Below are 22,169 nucleotides of genomic sequence, written 5' to 3'. Positions count from 1 at the left end.
AATATTTTTCTGATTCATGCTACTGAGAAACTTCCGTAGGCAGACTGCTTCCTATTTGTGATGTCTTCCCTTCTGTCTGCAGCACAACACATAGAAATCTGAAAGATCTGCAAAGCAGACAGATTCGAGGGTTGCGTGGGTAGGCTGTTCCCGCCGCTAGTGGCTTGCCTTTGAGGGTGTGATGCATTTTCCATTCACAAAACTTAAAATCCTGCTCCCTGCTCTCTGTGGGCACCTTTAGTCTCCTTGGCCCCCCCTCCATCACAGCCTATACGTGATCTTGTGTTTAATTCTTGACAGTGGTACATGCTAATACAGTATTTTCTTACATTTCACTGGTCACTGGGACTTCCTCCCTTTTAACCCGAGATCCACGCTATTTCTATGTTATCAGGCCATGGCTCAGAGGCGATGTGTATAATAGAAACAAAATGTCTTATGCTAAATATTTTTATAAAGCTTCATCCTTTGGTTTAGTGCTGTCCGACATTTTGTGACCAACGTTTTAACTCCATCACAGATTTGAAAAGAAACCCTCTTCCTGTGCCTTTAATACATTTTTAAACTACACATTTTTGACAGCCCTATTTTTTCCTCATTTGTTTATTTTGGGGGAGGAAGTAGGGAAAGGTGTGGGGATGATGGGAGGATAGGGCGGTGCTCTTACCCAAATGTGCTCTCCCTCTAAATAACGGATTGTAATTTATAATGATCCAATTTCCGCGAATCCCTTTAAATTTTCTCTTTGCCCTGTCGGCCATGTGAAGCAAGTACTTATTTGCTAAGCAGATTCTCTCTTCCCTCCTTCCCCCCCCCCCCCCCACTCCCTATTACACTCTGCTACGAAAATTACAACTCCACTATGCACCAGCACCTAGACCAGGAGGAGGGAGGAGGCGGAAGGGGGGGAATTCCCGTGCAATCTGGGATCACGCCCTCAGCCTGCCGGCTGCCATCCTCGGCTAGATCAAGGTCAGCGGCGCTTCGGGAGAGCTTGGATTGCTCCAACTGCGATTGACTGCAGCTGTAGTGGCGGCGGCGGCAACCCTACGAGGCGCAGCTGGATCATCCCCACCCAAGCGGCGATCCATCCGTCAAAAACAGCAGCAATTCCACCCGCCACCCGCCTCCCTGACCGCGCCTCGTCTCCAAAGGAGAGAAGCGTTCTCTGCTAGTAGGGCGCTGTCCAGCAGGGTCCCGGTGCTGAATCCAGCTCTGCCTAAGGCAAGTCTAACTCTTTCCCCAGGCCCTCCGCTTCTTTCTCTCGGTGAAGGGGCCTTGACAGATACCTACGAGAGTCAGGGGGCTGCAGCAAAAGAGAGAGAGTGAGGAAAGGCGGGCTGCCTGCTTCTCTAGTCGGGAAAGAGAGAGCTCTGCAACTCTGGGAGGCGCTCTTGCTGATTCATCGCCTATCACTTCGAGGCTTTCCCCCGAGAACAGCGAGGTACTCGTTCCAGGCCCGGGCAGTGGGATTGAAAGTAGCGGGCTGCAGGAGCCCTACTAAGGGCGGTCACTGCAAAAGAATAGAAGTGAGCACCACAAGGTGGGGGCGGGGCTGGAAACCATGCCTCTTTGATGTCCGTTACCTTCGGGGCTACACAGTGCTAATCATTATCCCGCCCCCCTCAAACTCCCAGGGCTTCGAGCCTTCCCGCCAGCCGCTGAGCCACTGACGCCGCCCGAAGCGCTATGGAAGAAGAGCTGAAGTGCCCGGTGTGCGGGTCTCTGTTCCGAGAACCCATCATCTTGCCCTGTTCTCACAATGTCTGCTTGCCTTGTGCCCGCACCATAGCCGTACAGACTCCTGACAGCGAGCAGCACCTGCCTCCGCCGCTCTTGCATTCTCGGGGCCCTCCGTTGCCCACCGGCCCAACCGCAGGTCCCCCCCCAGAATATGACACCGGGACCGGACCAGCCTGTAGTGGTGGAGGCACCAGCAGTAGCGGCGGCGGCGGCGGCGGCGGTGGTGTAGGTGGTGTCGTTGGGGGAGGGGATCACGCTGATAAGCTAAGCCTGCACAGCGAGACGGACAGCGGTTATGGCTCCTACACTCCCAGCCTTAAGTCCCCTAACGGAGTGCGGGTACTGCCCATGGTGCCCGCCCCCCCGGGCTCCTCAGCCGCAGCTGCCCGGGGAGCCGCCTGTTCCTCCCTGTCCTCTTCTTCCTCCAGCTCCATCACCTGTCCTCAATGCCACCGCAGCGCCTCTTTGGACCACCGCGGCCTCCGTGGCTTCCAGCGCAACCGGCTACTGGAGGCCATTGTACATCGCTATCAGCAGAGCCGGGGTTGTGGTACTGGAGCAACTGCAGCAGCTCTGGTCGCCCATTGCCAGCTGTGTGACCGCACCCCTCCAGAGCCAGCAGTCACGCTGTGTGAGCAGTGCGATGTACTCTACTGCTCTGCCTGCCAGATCAAATGCCATCCGTCCAGAGGACCGTTCGCCAAGCACCGCTTGGTGCAACCGCCTCCGCCGCAGCCGGCGGCCTCTGCACCTGTAGGTGCTGCCCAAGGAGCCCCCAGCGGCAGCGGCGGCGGCAGCAGCAGCAAAAGCCCAGGCCCGGGGGCAGCAGCAGCAGGGGGTACTGGGGTCCGCAAGTTTCCCACGTGCACAGATCATGAGCTGGAAAACTACAGTATGTACTGCGTGAGCTGTCGTACCCCTGTCTGCTTCCAGTGTCTGGAGGAGGGCAGGCACGGCAAGCATGAAGTCAAACCGCTAGGAGCCATGTGGAAACTGCACAAGGTGAGCAGCAAGTCGAAATAGTGGGATGAACAGTTATGAAAAGGAGAGTTTGGGGATGGGGTGGAATGCTGAGAGGAATGAAATAAGGAGCTAGGGCAGAGAATCGTGGTCTCCACAGAAAGCTAGTTTCCACAAAGAAAGGGCTAGATCTAAATTTCTGAAGTGGGGTTACCAAATTCAAATTTCCTCATAGAGCACCAAGAAAAATGCCTCACTTTTCCTTACTCCACTGGGGAAAAATATTCTTTAGTTTTTCCTCAAACTATAGACCTCTTTTTCCTACCTGTAGAACATTACCTTCCAACTTGTTCCCTATGAAGTTTTTACCTTCATCTTAAACTTGCTTTATGTATTTCATTACTACTAGTAAATTTCTTATCCTAGACTCTCTGAAAAGTCCTTTTCTTATGACTCTTGGAAAGCCACATGCCACAACTCATTATGGAAATTTCAAAGTCTAATCCTTTCTTCAGTGGAATGTTAGTTTCTCAAGTAGTACCCATTTCTCTATCCTAGTAATTCTGGACAATGATAAAGGAAGGCTGACTTGAAAAGAACTGTGCAGGTATGCTTTTTAAATAAGAGGATAGCTAATTCCTCACTGCCTAATTGGGTGATTTGTGACTCTCACAACACACAGATAAAGGGAAAGTACCAAATGATGATATTTCAGACATCTAAAGGGAGAGGATAAAATTTTTTAATCAATGATGAGCTCAAAAAGAATCAATTGTTTAGTGGATAAAGAACCAACTTGTAGAGTCAGAAAGAGTAAATCAGCTGTTAATGATTTAGCTATTCTTTAGTAATACAATGATGCAAAACAACTTAAAATAACTTATGGTTTAAAAAATGCTCTCTCTTTTCAGAAAAATAAGTGATGATGTCTAAATACAGAGTGAAACATACTCTCAAACTTTTTCAAGGGGAGTATTTTGGGGGGGAAGGTGTAGTCTATGCTTTCTTTCACACCCTATATTGGAAATGTTTTGCATGACTATACATCTATCATCTGTATTGAATTGCTTATCTTCTTAATGGAGGAGGGGAGGGGAAAAGGGAGAGAATTTGGAACTCAAAGTTTTAAAAACAAATGTTAAAAATTGTCTTTACATGTAACTGGGGAAAATATAATACTAAATAAAATAAATAACAAAAAGAAAAAAGAAGAGTAGAGTTCAAGCCCTATATTTAATACATAATAATTGTATAATATGTGGAGTTGTTTAACCTCTCATGGTTCCAGTCAATTCTCTAAGAGTAAAATGTAGATTAATTGCCAATATACAGTAGTGAATGAAGTTTATATACCAGGAATTTTCTATATTGTGATAAAATCACAGATGTAGACTATAAAAAAAAAAAACTCTCATTGTTCAATGAGAAAAGGAAGATAGCAATAAAAAAATTTTTTAAGACTTTATACTTCCTAAAAGTCATTTCCATGAACCTCCCTTCATTATTCTGTTGAGTTATTTACTTTACTACTCACAATTCATATAGCATTTTGCCTTTTTAACTTTCTAATTCAGTGTTATACAGGATGTAAGACTATTTTTTATTGTTATTTCTGTCTCAGCCTCCTACTAGATTATAAGTTCTAAGAGGAAAGAATCAACTGCATCTTATTTAAACTTTATATTTTCCTCAAGCATTGTATAGTGTTTGGTACATAGAAAGTGTGCATAATTAATGCTTTTTCAATTACATTTTTTTTCAATCAATTGAAACCAGTCAGGGAAATGCCTTCTTAAAAAAAAAATTAGATCTCAAAATTTATTAAAGAAAAAGACTTTCTCCAGGTTTCTCCTACAAATCCCATGACCAGCCCAAACAAACTTGCTCTCAGGATTTGGTAAGTCAGGTTGGAGGTGGAGAACTATAATGAAATTATTCCCTCTATATCTATCAATGCAACCTGATATTGTCATCATCTTTTGTTTTCCATACCACATGTTAACTCTTATTGAGCTTGTAATCTACTGCAAAACACACAAAGATCATACATTTAGAGCTATAACAGACCACAAAAGTTCTCTTATCTAAGTCCATTTTTTTTTTTACAGATAAGGAATATAAAGCCTAAAAAAAATTGACTTACTCAACATCACACAGGAAGTATCAGAAATGGGATTTGAACCAAGTTTCCCTTACTCTAGATCCAGAATTTTTTCTACTATAACATTCAGCCCCATATATATATTCAGATTGCCTCTAATCACACCTTCCTATGGTATGTTTGTGAAATTGATTAATTAAGACTTTACATTTATTTCTATTACATTTCACCTTATTTGAATCAGAGCAATGGTTTAGCCTAAGATCATTTGGTATCTTGACTCTGTCCCTTAATTTATCCCTCCCAGCTTTATGCCATCTTGAATTTTGACAAGTATGTGATTTATGCTTTTAGCCAAGCTATTAATATTAAAGAGAGTAGAGCCAAGCACATATTAATGGTATCTTCATCTAAAGAATTCCTTGAAATTGTTGTAGAAATGAGTATTTTTTTTTTTAATTAGCAACTATCCAACTAGTTCTGAATCCACCTAACTATACTAATATCTTGCCTACTTCTTTCCATCTTTTTCACAAGTATAATTTTTTGTTTTTGTAATCTCAATGCCCTTGAGAATTTTGTTAAATATTTTGTTAATATCTGGTTTAATTAGATTAATGGTATTCCCAAAGATGATAGTGCCAGACTTAAAGATAACTCATGGTTATGAGTCAGAGGCAAAAATGCTTCTTTAATTGCTCATTTAGCACAGGGAAAGAACAAGTTGGTAAATTTTAGCATACTTATTTGAGAAATGATAAAATAGCTTTGTGTTGGGTAAAACATCTACACTAAACCATAGTGAATTTGGGTTTTAGGAGCAGAATACTTTACTGTAATTGTTACTAATTACTACTTTCTAATTACTAACTTTTCTGAACTGATCTTCTTCTCATTTTACTTACATATTTAGTTTAGACAGTAACATTCAGCAAACAGGGTTAAAACTATCTTGTGTCATTGAGTAACACTGGAATAGGAGAAAAGTATATGAGAAGAGAACAAAGTAAAAAGAATGAAAGAGGGGAAAAACATGGAGAATGGGAATAGAAAAACAAAGGGGAAAAGAAGAGAGAAAGTTGAGTTAGAGGAAGGAGTAGAATGGAGAATCAGGAGGCAAATGAAAAAGAAATGAGTTATGTATGTTATGCATGATCTGGAATAGAATCAACAATCATCATTTTAAAAATATATCCATCTGCTTGAAGACAAGTGGCTAAAATTCTCTATGTCACAAATAAGAAACAACAAACAGATAAAACTATGATCAAATGACATGTGATTAAGTATATAGGCTTTCTGGATTTAATAGCCCAAGAAATTATGAGTTCTAAATCCATTTTCTATTGGAGAGTGTAAAATCCCTACTTCCCTCTAAAAGTAAATCTGAGTGCTGTCTTCTAAAAAGAATGGTGAGAGGGAAGGAGTAACAAAAAACGTGATCAAAAGAGAGTTACACTTTACAAAGACTTCAAGCTCTTTAAATAAGTTCATGAATTATTTCAAAGGACATGGCTTGAGGGGCTTCTGTGACTTGAGAAAGTTATTTCAACTCCTTTCCTTAGTTTTCCTAGCAATTATATGGATTTGATAGCTCCTATTTTCCTGTTAGAACTATGAGGACAAGTGAAAAATACTTGTTAAACCTAAGTAAGAAAATGCTGTCATGCTTTTAAAAAAATTTTATTCTATTTTATTTTATTTTTTAAATTTATTTATTTATAATTTTTTGACAGTATATATGCATGAGTAATTTTTTATAACATTATCCCTTGTATTCATTTTTCCAAATTACCCCCTCCCTCCCCCTACTCCCTCCCCTTGATGACAGGCAATCCCATATATTTTACATGTGTTACAATATAACCTAGATATAATATATGTGTGTAAATACCATTTTCTTGTTGCACATTAAGTATTGGATTCCGAAGGTATAAGTAACCTGGGTAGATAGACAGTAGTGCTAACAATTTACATTCACTTCCCAGTGTTCCTTCTCTGGATGTAGTTGTTTCTGTCCATCATTGATCAACTGGAAGTGAGTTGGATCTTTATGTTGAAGATATCCACTTCCATCAAAATATATCTTCATACAACAGTGAAGTGTGCTGTCATGCTTTCTAGTACATTGAGGAATTGAGTTTCCATTGGTACAAATATTCCCTCCCTTAATACAGATCACAACCCCATTATACTTTAATAAACATATTTACTATAATATTACTTAATATTAGGCAATAATATATGCCAAAATAAATTCAGTATATGGTGGCCAACATACTGTGATGAGAGACTTTGATAGATCATTGGATGATTGATATATGCTCCTTTGCCATATTTGTAAAAATCTTTCCATTCTGATAACCTTCTAGAGCTTAAATTCTTCTTTAAAAGAGGCCAAGGTTGGGGCACAGTGGATAGAGCACCACCCCTGAAGTCAGGAGGACTTGAATTCAAATTTGGCCTCAGACATATAACACTTCCTAGCTGTCACACAGACCCTGGGCAAGTCACTTAACCCCAATTGCCTCAGCAAAAAAGTAAAGTAAATTTTTTAAAAGAGCCTAAGGTCATTTCCATAACATGAGGCACTTGAGAGGGCAAGTAAATAATTTTTTGATGTTTTACCTCATAGAGCTAATTAATTGTAATAAGGAATACATGCCTTTTCCATAATGAAAACTTATTGCTGGATCCTTTGACAACTGGCTTTATTTACTTTAAATATAAGTGTACATAATTTAGCTCTTAACTCTAAGGATGTCTTCTCTTGATACTAAAAGACAGAATTTTAACCAAATATCCATTGTGAAAGCTGAGTTCATTAGAAAAACTTAGTCTCCTCTAGCAGGTGCCATCTCCTCCCACAATCTGACAAAAACCTTCAGAGTCACTACTAAAACTATTCTAAGCATTCCATATCTGCCTCTATAAGTTTAAGAAATGGAAGATTAAAATCCTGGCAGGCCTCAATTGTCTGTCATACAAAACTTTCATCAGATTTTGGTTTAAGTACTACTCAAAGTTCACTTACTTGATTCTGATAAGTACAATGCTGAGGTTACAGATGAGGCCCACATTTGGCACTTGTATCTATTTTGAGGAGAGATTGATTAACACATTTTCCAAAGGAGTGGAAAAAAGCTGCTGATGTCAACAAACACTTAGCAGTTCCAATGAACACTTCTGACTTGAATAAAATTAAAACTGAAAAAAATTTAGGAATGAAAGGACAAACCACTTCAGAGCACATTTGGACATGGAACCCCACTTTTATGATGGTAAAGATGAGCACTGATTTATTTATGCAACAAGCATCTATTAAATATCAACTATAAACCAAGCGCTCTGATAGGTACTATCAAGATAAAAAAATCCCTGACTTCAAGGAACTTGCATTCTAGTAGAGGTGGGATAGGAAGGAGTTGGGAAGAGAGAACATAGAAACAAATAAAAACAACATTAAAGTTATTTCATCAATACCAGGATAGCTCTAGGAACCAAGGGGTTCAGGAGAAGTACTTAGTGACTTCCAGCCCTGTTGTGATATTTCATAGAATATCATAAATTTCTTTATGACACTTCACAGCTTGGCTTTGTGCCTGGTCTGCTGAGTAGAATTACTTTGACCCTGAATTGAAGGAGATAGGAATTGATATTTGAAACATAGTTACAAAATTCTAGCTGAATGTTTCTTTGGGAGCTCTTTGGAATATGTTGAGAATAGCAGATGGCATATTTTTAATTGCTATCTCATAGCTCTGAGACTATTGCTCCCAATGAGCCAGCACAGATACAAAAGAATTTATGTCCTAGAAAACAGGACCTGGAGAGACAGGACCTCTGCCACAGACTTGTTTTGATACTCTGCCCAGGGGCATTTGGCCTCTGCACTTCTGTTTCCTCCTCTGTTAAAAGGAGTATAGCAATAATCTTTAAATTCCATGAGAAAACCATTATGAGCTACAATGAAATTATTTATTTATATCTGGACTCCTGGATTCACCAGTGCTTGGATCAGATTCTCAGGAACCACATGAAATTTCCTTCCATGGGCAAAATTACTTTTTGACAGCACTTGTAGGTCTTACAGATCTATGAAAAAAGTTGAATTTTTAGGCATACAGCAATGGATACTTCTCAGGGGAAGAAAAAGATGCATTCATTATACAATTTTGCTGAGAGATTTGGGATTTTAACTTGCCACTCTGATTGCTTCACATTACCTCAGAAGTCAGCTACAAGTACCATATTATTGGGCAGAAACCCATCTAGATTTGCAGAGCATGTGGCAGGGCAGATTTAAGGATAATCCATTTTTTTGTTTATCTGAGAACTTGAATAAATGTGAGGCTGATATATATGTGTATTCTGTGTATTCTTGGAAGCAGAATGCTCAAAGTAGCTTCTGTTCAATTTGTCATTGACTGAGAGTTAGGGATAAATTAGCTAAAGATGAATTGAATAAACCAATTATGGGCTAAGATGTGATGCTTTTAAAAATTTACTTTCTTTCCTTTTAGTATTTCTTTCTTTTTCCTCTTCTTCTTTTTCCTCCTCCTCTTCTTCCTTCTATTTACTGTGCTTCATGTACAAAGATGGTGTTTGGGCTGTGTCTTGAGATAAGAGAGGGATTCAATGAGGCAGAATGATGAACATTTTTTAGTCATGGAAGACAGCCAGTGCAAAGGAGAAAAATGAAGTATCATTTGTGAGGAACAAAGAGAAGACCAGCTCTAGATTTCTGAATACAGAAGATTGTTAGTGGTTAGAGTAATGTACAATGAGGCTGGAAAATGAGCCAGGAATAGATTGTAAAACTACATATAGGAGTTCATACCTTTTCACAGAGGTAACAGAATCCCACTGGAATTTATTGAGTATGTAAGTATCATTGTCAGATCTGCACTTCAGGAAAATCACTTTGGCAACAGCAATGTGGAAGATGGACTGAAGTTGGTAGAAACTTGGGGGGGTCAATTAAGTGACCATTTCAATAATCTAGGCAAGAAATAATGAAGGTCTAAACACAGATGGTAACTTTATAAATAGGAAAAAGAGAATGATTGTGAAAGAAATTGTAAAGAAAATAGAAAATATGAATTGACAATTGATTGAATGTGTGAAATGAGGTAGAGTGAGGAGTTGAGGAAAATGCCAAATCTACAAATATGAAAGTTTAAGAGAATAATTTTGCCTTAAACAGCAATACAGAAGTTTGGTGGAAGAATGGGTTTAGAAGGATAGATAATTTGTTTCTGTTTTTGGACACATTGATATTCAACTTGAAATGTCTAATAGGCAAATGGTTATGTGGAATGAAGCTCAGAGGACACTGGCACTGAATATGTAGATCTGGCAATCATCTCCCTTAGAGATTATAATTAAAACCTATAGGAAATGATTAGGTCAATAAGACAGAGTGTATATAAAGAGAAGAGTAGGAGGTCTAGGACATCTACAGATAGGAGATATACTATAAATGATGTGCCAGCAAAAGAAAATGAAAGGGAACTGTCAGGAAATTAGGAGAAATTGGGATCACAAAAACTTAAAGATTATCCAGTAGAAATAGTGGTCAAAATATCAAATACAATCTAAAGCTAAAAGAGGATGAGAACTGAGAAAAAAACATCAGATTTGGCTATCTAGAGTTCATTGCTAACTTTGGATAGAACAGTTTCAGTTGAGTAATAGGGCTGAAAGATTATAAAGCACTGAGGAGTGATATGAGAGGAAATAGAGTCAGTGAATATAGACTTTTTCTAAGTATATCTGAGAAAGGGAGGAAAGATATAGGACAATAACTTGAGGGGATAGTAGGATCTTAAAAGTCTTCAAGTTTTTTAGAGTGAAACTGGGTCATATTTGAAGGCACATTTGAAGAAATCAGCAAATTATTCCAATTGATCAATGAAGGACAGAATCAGTTACACCCAGAAAAGGAACACTGGGAAATGAGTGTAAACTGTAAGCATTTTTTTTTGTTTGTTTGTTTTTCTTCCCAGATTATTTTTACCTTCCGAATACAATTCTTCCTTTGCAACAACAACAACAACAACAACAAAATTTGGTTCTGCACATATATATTGTACCTAGGATATACTATAAGATATTTAATATGTATGGGAATGCCTGCCATCTAGGGGAGGGGGTGGAGGGAAGGAGGGGAAAAATTCGGAACAGAAGGGAGTACAACGGATAATGTTGTAAAAAAAAAAAAATTACCTATGCATATGTACTGTCAAAAAAATGTTATAATTATAAAAATTAATAAAAAAGAGGAAAAAAAAGAAATCAGCAAATTAGAAGAGGTTAGTGGTTAGAAAAAGGAGTGGTCTTCTGGAACAGGCAAGAGAGGGTGAGATCAAAGGCACATGTAAAGAGGCTAACCTTATTAAGGAGAAGGACCATCTTTTTGTCAGAGACCAGAAGTAAGGAGGAAAGAGTTGGGGATGATGTCAAGGGGTTTCAAGATGAAGAGAAAGGGAGAAGAAGGAGTTAATAGCACATAGTCTCAATTTTCTCAGAAAAGTAAGAGGTGAGGTCTTCCTCTGAGACGGTGTGAGAAACAGAGGTGTGAGAAGCTTAAGGTGAGAAGAAAAGATTTGGAATAGTTTTCCACAGAGAATCAGATAAGAAATCAATCATGGAGGAATAAAGGGATTGCTTTGTTGCAGTAAGATCCTAGTTGAGATTATATAATGTGAATTCATGGTAAAACTAGACTCCTACAGATCTATTCACCAGCATGTGGGTAGCATTGGAAATGATGCATGTGGAAAAATTTGAGGTACATTGGCAAAGTATAAACTTTAATGAAAGAATGGGACCAGCATTTCAGGTATAGATGACATCATAGAGTTTTATGACTAACAATAGGGAAAGGAGGAAAGTGAAGTCAGAAGAGGGCTGAGAACATGCTAAATGATAGAGAAATGAGAAGATTAAATGAAGGTAGAGAATACATTTAGGAGAGATGAGGCAGAGAGAGACAGAATGATAAAAGGTGATGGTCAGATATAGGAATGTTGCAGCTTCTAATTAATGAATGGAACATTTATGGAAATAATGATATTCGGGGTATGACAATTTCTAGGAGTCTGATAATTACAAATATCCAAATGTTGCAGTTGGACCAGCAGCCAGGAAGACATGAATCCAAATTTGATCTCAGATATTTACTAGCTGTATGACTCTTAAATCACTTAATAATCTCTGTCTTAGTTGTTCTAACAGTAAAATAGGAATAATAGTACTTTCTTTTTAAGGTTGTTGTGAAGATCATATGTTTGTAAAGCACTTAGTGTAATGTGTGGTACATTACAGGCACTTAATAAATGCTCATTCCCTGCCCCATGATGTAGACCAAAAGTGTCCTAACATAGCAATAGAGTGTGAAATATTGAGGCTCAATATTTTGGAATATAAATATCTTTACAATGTTATATTAAAAATGTCTATTTCTATCACCCTTCAAATAGAATGACTCCAAACCCCACTTTCTGAGTTTTTCATTCAGTCCATTAAGTTTTCATTGATATGTCTACATATATTGTATTTAACATATACTTTAATATATTTAACAAATATTTGTCTACTTGCCATGTGGGGGAGGAGGTAGGGAGAAGGAGGGGGAAAATTGGAACAAAAGATTTTGCAATAATCAATGCTGAAAAGTTACCCATGCATATATCTTATAAATAAAAAGCTATAATAAAAACATTTTAAAAGTTTTCATTGATAGATCACCTCCACAATTATATTAAAGTCCCCCAAGGATTCTAGAGGTAACTGTTTAACAGATATGATTTTTCCTATTTAGCACTTTTCCATCTGACATTGTAAAGAATTAATAAATATTTGTGGGCTTTTCTATGTATATAATTAGTCACTCAAAAGGTAATGCATCTATACACTGTGATATTTACAATCACTCATAGATCTGAAATATAATTATTTACTTACCAAAACAATTATTTATATTAATACATTATGCAAATAAAATTAATCATAACGCATATTCTCCCACCAATGCACTCAGGATCAATGGTGATTGCAAGCATACACCTACAGAAACTGACAAGGAAACATATGAGGAAGAAACTCTAGACTACAGGTTTCAATATTATCAGTCCATTCAAGAATATTATTATTTGAAACTGCTTCACTGCTTACCACTTGACTTCTTGTTATCTTTTATCTGGGGAAATTATCTTCCATACTTTAACATAGCATTTATAATCTCTTTCTATTACCCTTAAAAGAATATTGAAGTCTTAGCTCTTAATGTAAGTTGCAGTTATCTTTAAATGAAACAACTGAAAAGTTCATCAAACTGACTCTTTTTTACTATACAGCCAGTCATTCATTCACCCAGTTAGTCATTCATTCACTTGGTTGTCTTGTTCAATCAACAGGAAACAACTATGTTGGTTAGGTTGACTTTAACCAACCCACCAAGATACCAAAGCAATTACAAAGATACCTCTGCCTTTCCTTCTTAAGCCAAACAGGGTAGCAGAGAAGAAGTCCTTATGAGAAGTTATGTATCTTGTTCTATGTGGTGCTGAATGACATAGGCTCACTGGAGCTTTTAGGCAGTGAAGTCCGTTCTCTTTCTTACCAAACAAGAATAGCTTACTTAATATCTATTAGCTGAATGTTTCTAATTGCCACAATTCTGAAAAAGCTTTCTTTTATATCCCTTTGCCCTTTTCATCCTTTAATTCTTCTGTCTAGGTTCTTTTTTTTTTTTCAGCTTTCTCTAATATTTCTTCTTAAATTACTATAATTAAATGAGAGTCTCCTGACTCTCAAGGACTCACCTTTATTTTATTTTTTTACTTTAAAGTCACCACTCCCCAAATTTCTCCATCAAATCCAAGCTCTTTTTTTAAAAAATCATACCTTAGTCTACTTTTTTTCTTATAATTTCTCACTCTTAGTTTTACTTACTTTCATCATAAAACAATGTACAAATTTGGTGTCCTTGAAACTATATTTCTTTGCATTTAAATTTTTCTAGTTTTTAAAAATAAATAAGAAATCTTTCTCTGCCTCTTTATAATATATTATATTATATTATATTATATTATATTATATTATATTATATTACTGCATATTATTGAGAAAAAGATTTAAGTTTTCACATCTATACTACCTCATTCCCTGTATAAATACCATTTAAAAGCCATTTCTTCATTTACACATATTAACAATGAATATTAAAATGAAGTTCTCTTTCTAATTCTATTAGGATATCACAATGGATTTAAAGATTGAGGAAATGGGAAGGTAGAGAGTATGAAAAAGCATCACCATGGATGTTGAAGACTCCAAGTATAAGAGCAGAAGTTGGTGAGAGGAAAGATAGTGATCCAAATGACAGTGACATGTACAAAATTTCTCCCAGGGCTAAATTGTCAAATGAGTACACTGATGTGAGAAGTGAGGTTACTTTCCTAAGGATACACAAGTAGTAATCGGCATAACCCCTTAATTTAAAACAAGCTAATTATTGTAATAGGGTCCTATACTGAAATGATCTGACTAGGGTATAGAACCTCCTGAGCTATTGATCTTATCACCTTCCAAGGGTTCAATGATCATTTCCATCTAAGAGGTTCCCTGATCTACATATTCATTCAAAGTCTCTCTCCTGAGCTACAACCACACATCTCCAACTGCCTTTTGGACATCCTAAACTTTATATCCCCAAACAATTTCATCTAATCTCTCAAGAAAATTCAATCCCTCAAAAAAATCCAATCCCTCAAGAAATGATGTTAAGATATACTGATGATCTGATCATTCCTATATATCTAATAAGATGAAGATAAGACTTTATCCAATTCAGGCAACCATGCCATTGTCTCTTTTTCAAGCTAAAACACATGTATTAAATATGAATGGTGTGCCAGGGACTACACTGAAGCATTAGGGATACAAATAAATGTAAAAACTGAAGGTTCTTACATTTTAATTGGGGAGAGAATATGTAAACAACTAGGTTTAATGAGATATATATATGTGTATATATATACATATTAGTATTGTATATATTGTATATGTGTATTTGTATATATATATATATATGCATATATATATAATGTAGAGAGAGTATAGATAATAGGCAATCTGAAAAAAAAAGGTATTAGAAGACAGAGGAGCAGAGATAACCTTTTATAATAGATGGGATTTGAACTAAATCTTGAAGGAAGTTCAGGAAACTATGAGGTGGAGATGAAAGTATGGCAGACAGCCTGTATAGAACTACAAATAAGCCAGCTTTGCTGGAGCAATATGTATATAAGAATTAAGTATAAGATTGGAAAGATGGTGTTAAGATCCTGGATATCTTAGAATCAGCTGGAGTCAGGATAAGCAAAAGTCTTTATTCTTGGTTTTTGGGGTCCTTCTCAGGGGATTAGATATAGGAATCTCTACACCTCCTTCCTCTCTCTCTCTATCCACCCACTGATCTCACTTCCCCTTCTTTGTCTACACCCACCGATCCAGCCAGCACAGAATAGTTAAGTAGGGTCATCCTCCAAACATGTTAATAGAGAATTGTCCAATTGATAATTAGCCTCAAGTGCTAGGTTACCTTGCATCTGCTCAATTGTAGCCCTTTACTAGATGGGAAGAGAATAAATTATGAAGACTTTTAAATTCTTAGTAGTTTAAATTCTGATCCTGAAGGTAATAAGGAGTTACTAGAACTTGCTCTGCTAGTGCATATGTGTGTATGTTTGTGTGTGAGAGAGAGAGACAGAGACAGAGAAAGACAGAGACAGTGACAGGGAAATGGGAAGATCTGTACTTTGGAAAATTGGCAGCTGAATGAAGGATGATTAGTGGGATACTTGTTAGTGAAAATACTTGAGGTAGGGAAAACAGCTATTTTAGGAGTGTGGTAGAGAGGTGATAAAGGTCTCGACAAGATTGGTGGTTTGTGAATAGAGAGAGAAAGATAGATAAAAAGGTAAAAAGGATAGATGGATGGATGGATGTGTTAACATAGAAATGACAAGATTAGACAAACAGATTGAAAATAGGGGATAAATGACAGCAAGGAGTCAAGGATGACATCAAAACTGCAAACATGGTTCACTAGGAAGATAGTGGTGTCATCAATAATGCCAAAAGATGGGAGAAAAGCTAATGACCTCTTGTTTTGAATATGTTGAACTTGAAATGCTTATGGGTCATCCAGTTTGAGATTTCCAAAAGGCAATTGGAGATGTTGCCTGTGACTTAGGAGAGAGACTAGAGCCATATAGAAAGAGATGGAAATCATTTACAAATAGATGATAATTGAATCTATGGAGACTGATGAAATCATCAAGCAAGATAGTATATAGAGAGAAGAAAAGCAAGCCCAGGATAGAGCCTTAGAAGACACCCACAATCATTGGACATGACAGAATCATCCATGGAGATTGAGGAGTGATTTAAGAGATAGAAAGGAAATCAGGAAAAGATAGCATCACAAAAGCTCAGTGAGGAGATAGTATTCTGGAGAAGAAACATATTCTGTGTGGAGAGGGTTAGGATAGATGAGGAATTTTAAACTCATCAGATTTGGCAGTTAAGAAATCACTCAAATCTGAAGATAATACTCATTTTAATAATGGGGTCAGAAATCAGGATGTAAAAGATTTAGAAGAAAATATTAGAAGAGCAAGTGAAAATATCTATAAATGGTTCTTTTAAATTTGGTCAGGAAAAGGAATAGATATTAGGATATTAGCTGATAGGAATGGTATAATCAAGCTCAGATTTTTTGAAGATAGGGAAAACATAGACATATTTGTAGACAGGACTAGAAGAAAGGGAAAGATTGAAGATAAGCAAGAATAGAAATGATAGGACAATCTATTAGAAAAGTCGGGAAAGATGAGATCAAGAGTGCACTGGGATGAGTTGACTTTAGCTAGAAGAACTATCTTTTCTGGTAAAATTAGATGCCAAAAAAAGAGGTAGTCATGAATGATGTTATATGAGTAATGTGAGATGAGGCAAAGAGAGGTGGGGAGCTCTCAGCAAATGGCTTCTATTTTTTTCCTAGTAAAGCACATACATAAGGTCTTCAGCCAGGAGGGTGATAATAAGGAGTACTGTGGAAGGCTTAATGAAAGATAAGTTTGGGACAAGGCTTTGGAGATTGGAAAAGCAAATTGATTAAGGGGAAATAGAGTGTCTGCTTTGCTGTGATGAGGGCCTAGTTGAGATTAAACAGTATAAATTTACAATGAACTCAATCAGCATTGTTTTGTGATTTCCTCTAGCCCTGCTGAATAAGGAGAATAAGAGTGATGGGTATAGATCCAGTAACTCAAGATTGGAGTTTGGCAAGGGGAAGATAGGATAAGAGGACAAAGGGTCTTTCATGACCATGCCAATAATATCCTATCATTCCAATCAAGAAGCTGTAGGGTGTAGGGATTAGACAAGTCCTTGATATTAGTTTCTTTAAACTTCTTATTTGAGTTGACATACTAACATTAACAAATTGTCCACCCCCCACAAAATTCTATCCTTATAATATGTATCCACTATAAAAATATAAAAAATTTAAGATTGCTGAAAAGAAGACACAATAAGTATTTATTAAATATTTAGTTGGTATCAGGCAATGTGCTAATACCTGAGGATGCAAAGAAAATAAAAAACAGGGTCTCTGACCTCAGCAAACTCATACCTTAATGAAGAAGACAATATACAATCACTTATAATAATATAATAATTTTAATATAATATATTTATATATAAAATAATTTAATAATTTTTAATAATAAAATATGTATACAGTGCAAAAAGGGGGTAATCTTGGAAGGAAGACATCAATAGGCTATGAGAAAAACCTCTTATAAATGGTGGGATTTGAACTGAGACTAGAAAAAGCAAAAAATCCAGGATATAAAGTGAGCTCAATGAAAAAATACAGAAGCAGGAGATGGAAATGACATGAGTGAGGAACAGCAAGTAGAACAGTGTTATTAAATCAATGCAGGTGGCAGGGATTAGTATAACACTGGAAAGGCAGAAAGAATTCAGATCATAAATGGCTTTAAAAAACCAAATGAAGGATTGTCTATTATATCCTGGAGGAAGTAAAGAGATAATGCAGTTATTTGAGCAGGAAGAATGACATCATAAGACATTCATTTTAAGAAGAATAATTTGAAAGCTATGTGGAGGATGGACTAAAGCAGGAAAGATTGGAGGAAGTAGACAAATTGGAAAAGAAGATCCTAATAAGATATTATAGAAAAGGCAAATTGCTTTTAAAGTCGTTTTTGCCAAATAAAATTCAGATAATATGGGTGCTCCTCTGCTAGCTCAAAATCTTCTATGTTCTTGAGGAGAGAGGGCTTTCTAGCACCATATCTATTCAATGCCTTATTCATTTTGAATTTTCATAAGTAAGTGTTTTGGTGATGAAGTTAAGGACAAGGTGATAAATGACATTACATTTACCTTGAAATCAGAAAGTATTAAGATAAGTAGGAAGTGTAAGAAACAGCACAGTAGCAAAAGAAAGAAGAATAAAGAAAGCATTTTTTATTTTGATTTTCATGGGCTGCTCACTTAATTTTGGTATTCATCTTTCATTCAACCCTCATCTGTGGTCCTAAGAAGCTATATAGCATGCACAACAGCCATATCCTGGTTAAAAAAAATGTTTTGGCAAGGGGCAGCTAGGTGGCACAGTGGATAGAGCACCAACCCTGAAGTTAGGAGGACCTGAGTTCAAATCTTACCTCAGACACTTAATACTTCCTAGCTGTGTGACCCTGGGCAAATTGCCTCAGCCAAAAAAAGAAAGAAAGAAAAAAGGAAAAGTCTTGGCAGAAGGGCTAAATAAACCTGGTTGAATGTAACTGACAGACCTAAAATCCATAGGTGAATTAAGGTAATCCCATGCTATCTCAAGCATATGAAGATTTCCCCCAGAAGAATGGGTAAATGAAAACAAGTTATTCTGATGTCTATGAAGGTGAACAGACACTGTGGAGCACTTAAAGCTTGGGCAGACATCCAAAACACAAAAAAGTCATTCACTGCAATCTTAGACTATTGCCAGTTATATCTATTTTTGTCTTGCCATTAGACTACCATGACTTTGCAAGAGAAAATGAGATTGATGACTGCAACTCTGTCTCATTTAAGTCCAATTCATATGCATATCAAGATTTCACTATGTGATGACATCAATGCTTTTCAAAAACAAAGGATGAAAAACAAAAGTCACAGATATTGACTGTTTGATCATATTATTTATGAAGAGGTGGAATAAATAGCAATTGATTTTAGTTAAACTTAGACTCCAGTTTATACTCAAAACAGTATAGGAATATTACTGGTATCTTACCCAGTGCTTATCTGTGAAATAAATTAGGTAGCATTTCACTAGATAAAGAAAAACCAAAGTGTGATAGAGAGCAGCATATGTGGACACTAGAAAAAGGAAAGTTTGAATTATATTCTTTACTCCTAGTACTAGGGTACTATCCCTGAATTTCCAATCCTGCTGTGATCAAAATAAATGTTGTCTCTAGATGACCAATCTGGGATAAATGTGCAAAAAGCCCTATCTCAGAACAGTCTTAATTTCAATTACCTTCAGGAGCATTCCCTATTTGTCATGGAGCAATTGGAGTTCCCTCAAATGGAAAGGCTCAAAAAATTATCTTTGGGAAGGTTAGGCCTCTCTTTAAATGATATAGCACCTTGACCTTGACACAGAACCAGCTTGAACCTAGCCTTTTTTGTGGTGGCAGAATGAGAAATTAGCTATGTAAAATATAGGGATCATACATATATACATACCTATATACATACATATACACACACATATACATATTTATATATGGCTTATGTTCTAGAATTGAGATTTTGTTTATTTGCTCTGTATATAATTTTACATATTCATTCAATAATTACTTATTTAGCAGCTGTTATATGCAAATACTAGGCTAAGAGTTTGGAGAAGACAAAAGAGAAAAAACTAAAAAAATAAAAATGATATAGCCCCTGCCATCATCCAGTGCTTTGTACAATTAGTAATAATTGCCTCCAAATCAGAGGATCAGAGTGCCCTAGTGTGTGTGTTTTGTCTAAAGATGAGAAGCTAGTTCCTGGCCGCAGTTCTTGTTAGGCTTGTCTACTTTCATTTTCTACCCCACTATTAAGTTGAAACTGAGAATAGTTGTTGGCTCTGATACATCAATATTAGCAACTTGAAAATAAATATTGACAGATCAGGCTGTCACCATGCACTTGTGGAGGGCAACAACTTATTGGGCACAGCAATTCTGAAAATCACTGAAATTAGAAGTGGAGAAGACCCAGGAGATCCTCTACTGAGTAATGAATAGGAAAACAAGAGATTTATTCTTACCACTTGCTATCTCCACAGGGATATTTCAAGAGCTGTATCTTTAAAGGGTCAACAATAACCAAGAAGTATGATAACGGCTGTTCCTTTACTCCCTGGGTATTGAGGCTTATAAATGCTGGGAAGGGCTGTATTCTCAATGGCAATCTCTCTAGAAGGTGACTAGGGGAATGTAGCAGGACAGATCTGGGGCAACAATTTCTTCTGAAGCCTGAATTATTAGAAGGTGAAATTGCCACTAACTTGGAAGCTTCTGGGGAGAAGAAATATCAAATCAGGCTTCTATGCCCTCTGGTAGCAACCAGCGGGTAAAGTCAAAAAAGCAAATGTAAATGGTAAAGGGTATAATGATGCTCCCCTACCTCAATAATAATTTATCCTTAATTGGAGAGAACTAAGCAACTAGAGACCATGTCATATGAAGATCATCTGAAGGATCAAGGAATGTTGCTTCTTGAAGAGAGAAGATTTAGGAAATGCAAAATCTCTTCAAGTGTTTGAAGGATTGCTATAGGAAAGAGGAATCAGACTTGTTCTTCTGGGACCCAAAGGTCAGCACTAGGAAAACAGGATACAAGTTGTAATAGTGGGAAATTTAAGTTTGATGTGACAAAAAATGAATGAATGAATGAAAAACATTGATTAAGTGCATGCTAGGTGCCAGATAGTATGCTAAAAACGCAAGATAGTGGCTTATCATCTAATAGGGAAAGATTAGACAATACATTTAGTTTTCAAGATATTTCAATTTGGGGAAACATTCCAAAACAATAGAAAAGTTTGTGGATAATATTATTGCCCTTTCCCATTCCCACCTCCCACAATGGCAAAGAGAAAAAAAATAGATAACTATTCGTTGATATGATTTTTTTTCTCATTACTATAAATCTTTTATGAGACTAATCTATGCTCATAGTAAGGGTCTCTTTGATGAAATTATTATTATTATTATTATTATTATTATTATTATTATTATTATTTTGAGGCTGGGGTTAAATGACTTGCCCAGGGTCACACAGCTAGGAAATGTTAAGTGTCTGAGACCAGACTCAGGTCCTCCTGAATTCAAGGCTGGTTCTCTATCCACTGCGCCACTTAGCTGCCCCTCTTTGATGAAATTATTGATGGGAATATGCAGGCTTTCCCATATGATTCTCTACAGTAGAGCAATCTTCACAGTCACATAGATTGGCAGAGAGACATAGGGAATTTTATTCAGTATTTTGTTCAGTTGTTTTAGTCATATCTGATTTTTTTGTAACTCCATTTGGGTTTTCTTGCAAAGATATTGGAATTGTTTGTCATTTTCTTTTTCAGCTCATTTTACAGATGAGGCAAACTGGATTAAGTGACTTGTCCAAGATCACATAGCTCCTAAATGTCTGAGACCAAATTTGAACTCGGGAAGATGAGTCTTTCTGACTCCAAGCCCAGCATTCTATCCACTGCACTACCTAGCAACCCAATGTGGGGAATAAATGAGCCCAATTTCCCTCTTTTTTACTACAACAAAAATTGCATTTGACTTGATAGAATGAATACTTTAAAGCATTGATGGATATGTGATTTCATCTACATACCTATTCTCTCCACCAGTACAGATCAAAGCCCATCCACCTTTTCATTCTGTTCACTTCTTGTTAATATACCCATCTCAATTTTCCATAAAGGATCTATTCAGTATGCAGGAAGTCTTTCTCTTGGTCTTTTAATCTTTTGGCTTCACAAGAGTAGCATTCGGGCTCTTTTTTTTTTTTTTTTTTTTTTTTGTTATCTCTCATTCTCACCGAAATGTGTATGTATATGAAATATAGCTTATGTGCCTCTCCCTCTCCTCCTCCCTGCCCACTGTTTCAAACGAAAACCCTTATTTTTGGAGAGAGAGTCAATCTCTCCATTTCATTTTGGTAAATATTTTAATTATTTTAATTCTTTAGTAATTGTTGTATTTCTTTACTC

The 22,169-nt window shown here is 36.9% G+C and overlaps 1 protein-coding gene across 3 annotated transcripts in view; it reads left to right on the top strand.

Annotated features, from left to right (window-relative positions):
- The first annotated feature begins 706 nt into the window (after window positions 1–706).
- TRIM67 (tripartite motif containing 67) overlaps window positions 707–22,169 on the top strand; it is a 77,342-nt gene continuing 55,879 nt past the window's right edge. For 2 of the 3 annotated variants that reach the window (XM_074262344.1, XM_074262345.1), the window contains exon 1: window positions 707–2,745. In XM_074262344.1, coding sequence (XP_074118445.1) covers window positions 1,690–2,745 — 1,056 coding nt within the window. In that variant the 5' untranslated portion in view covers window positions 707–1,689. The remainder of the gene's footprint in view (window positions 2,746–22,169) is intronic. The other variant, XM_074262346.1, reaches the window with a different exon arrangement.

Source organism: Sminthopsis crassicaudata, chromosome 4 (genome assembly GCF_048593235.1).
Source record: "Sminthopsis crassicaudata isolate SCR6 chromosome 4, ASM4859323v1, whole genome shotgun sequence".
Classification (NCBI taxonomy): Eukaryota; Metazoa; Chordata; class Mammalia; order Dasyuromorphia; family Dasyuridae; genus Sminthopsis; species Sminthopsis crassicaudata.
The sequence above is the reverse complement of the archived record's forward strand: the minus strand, read 5'-3'. Positions and strand labels throughout refer to the sequence as shown.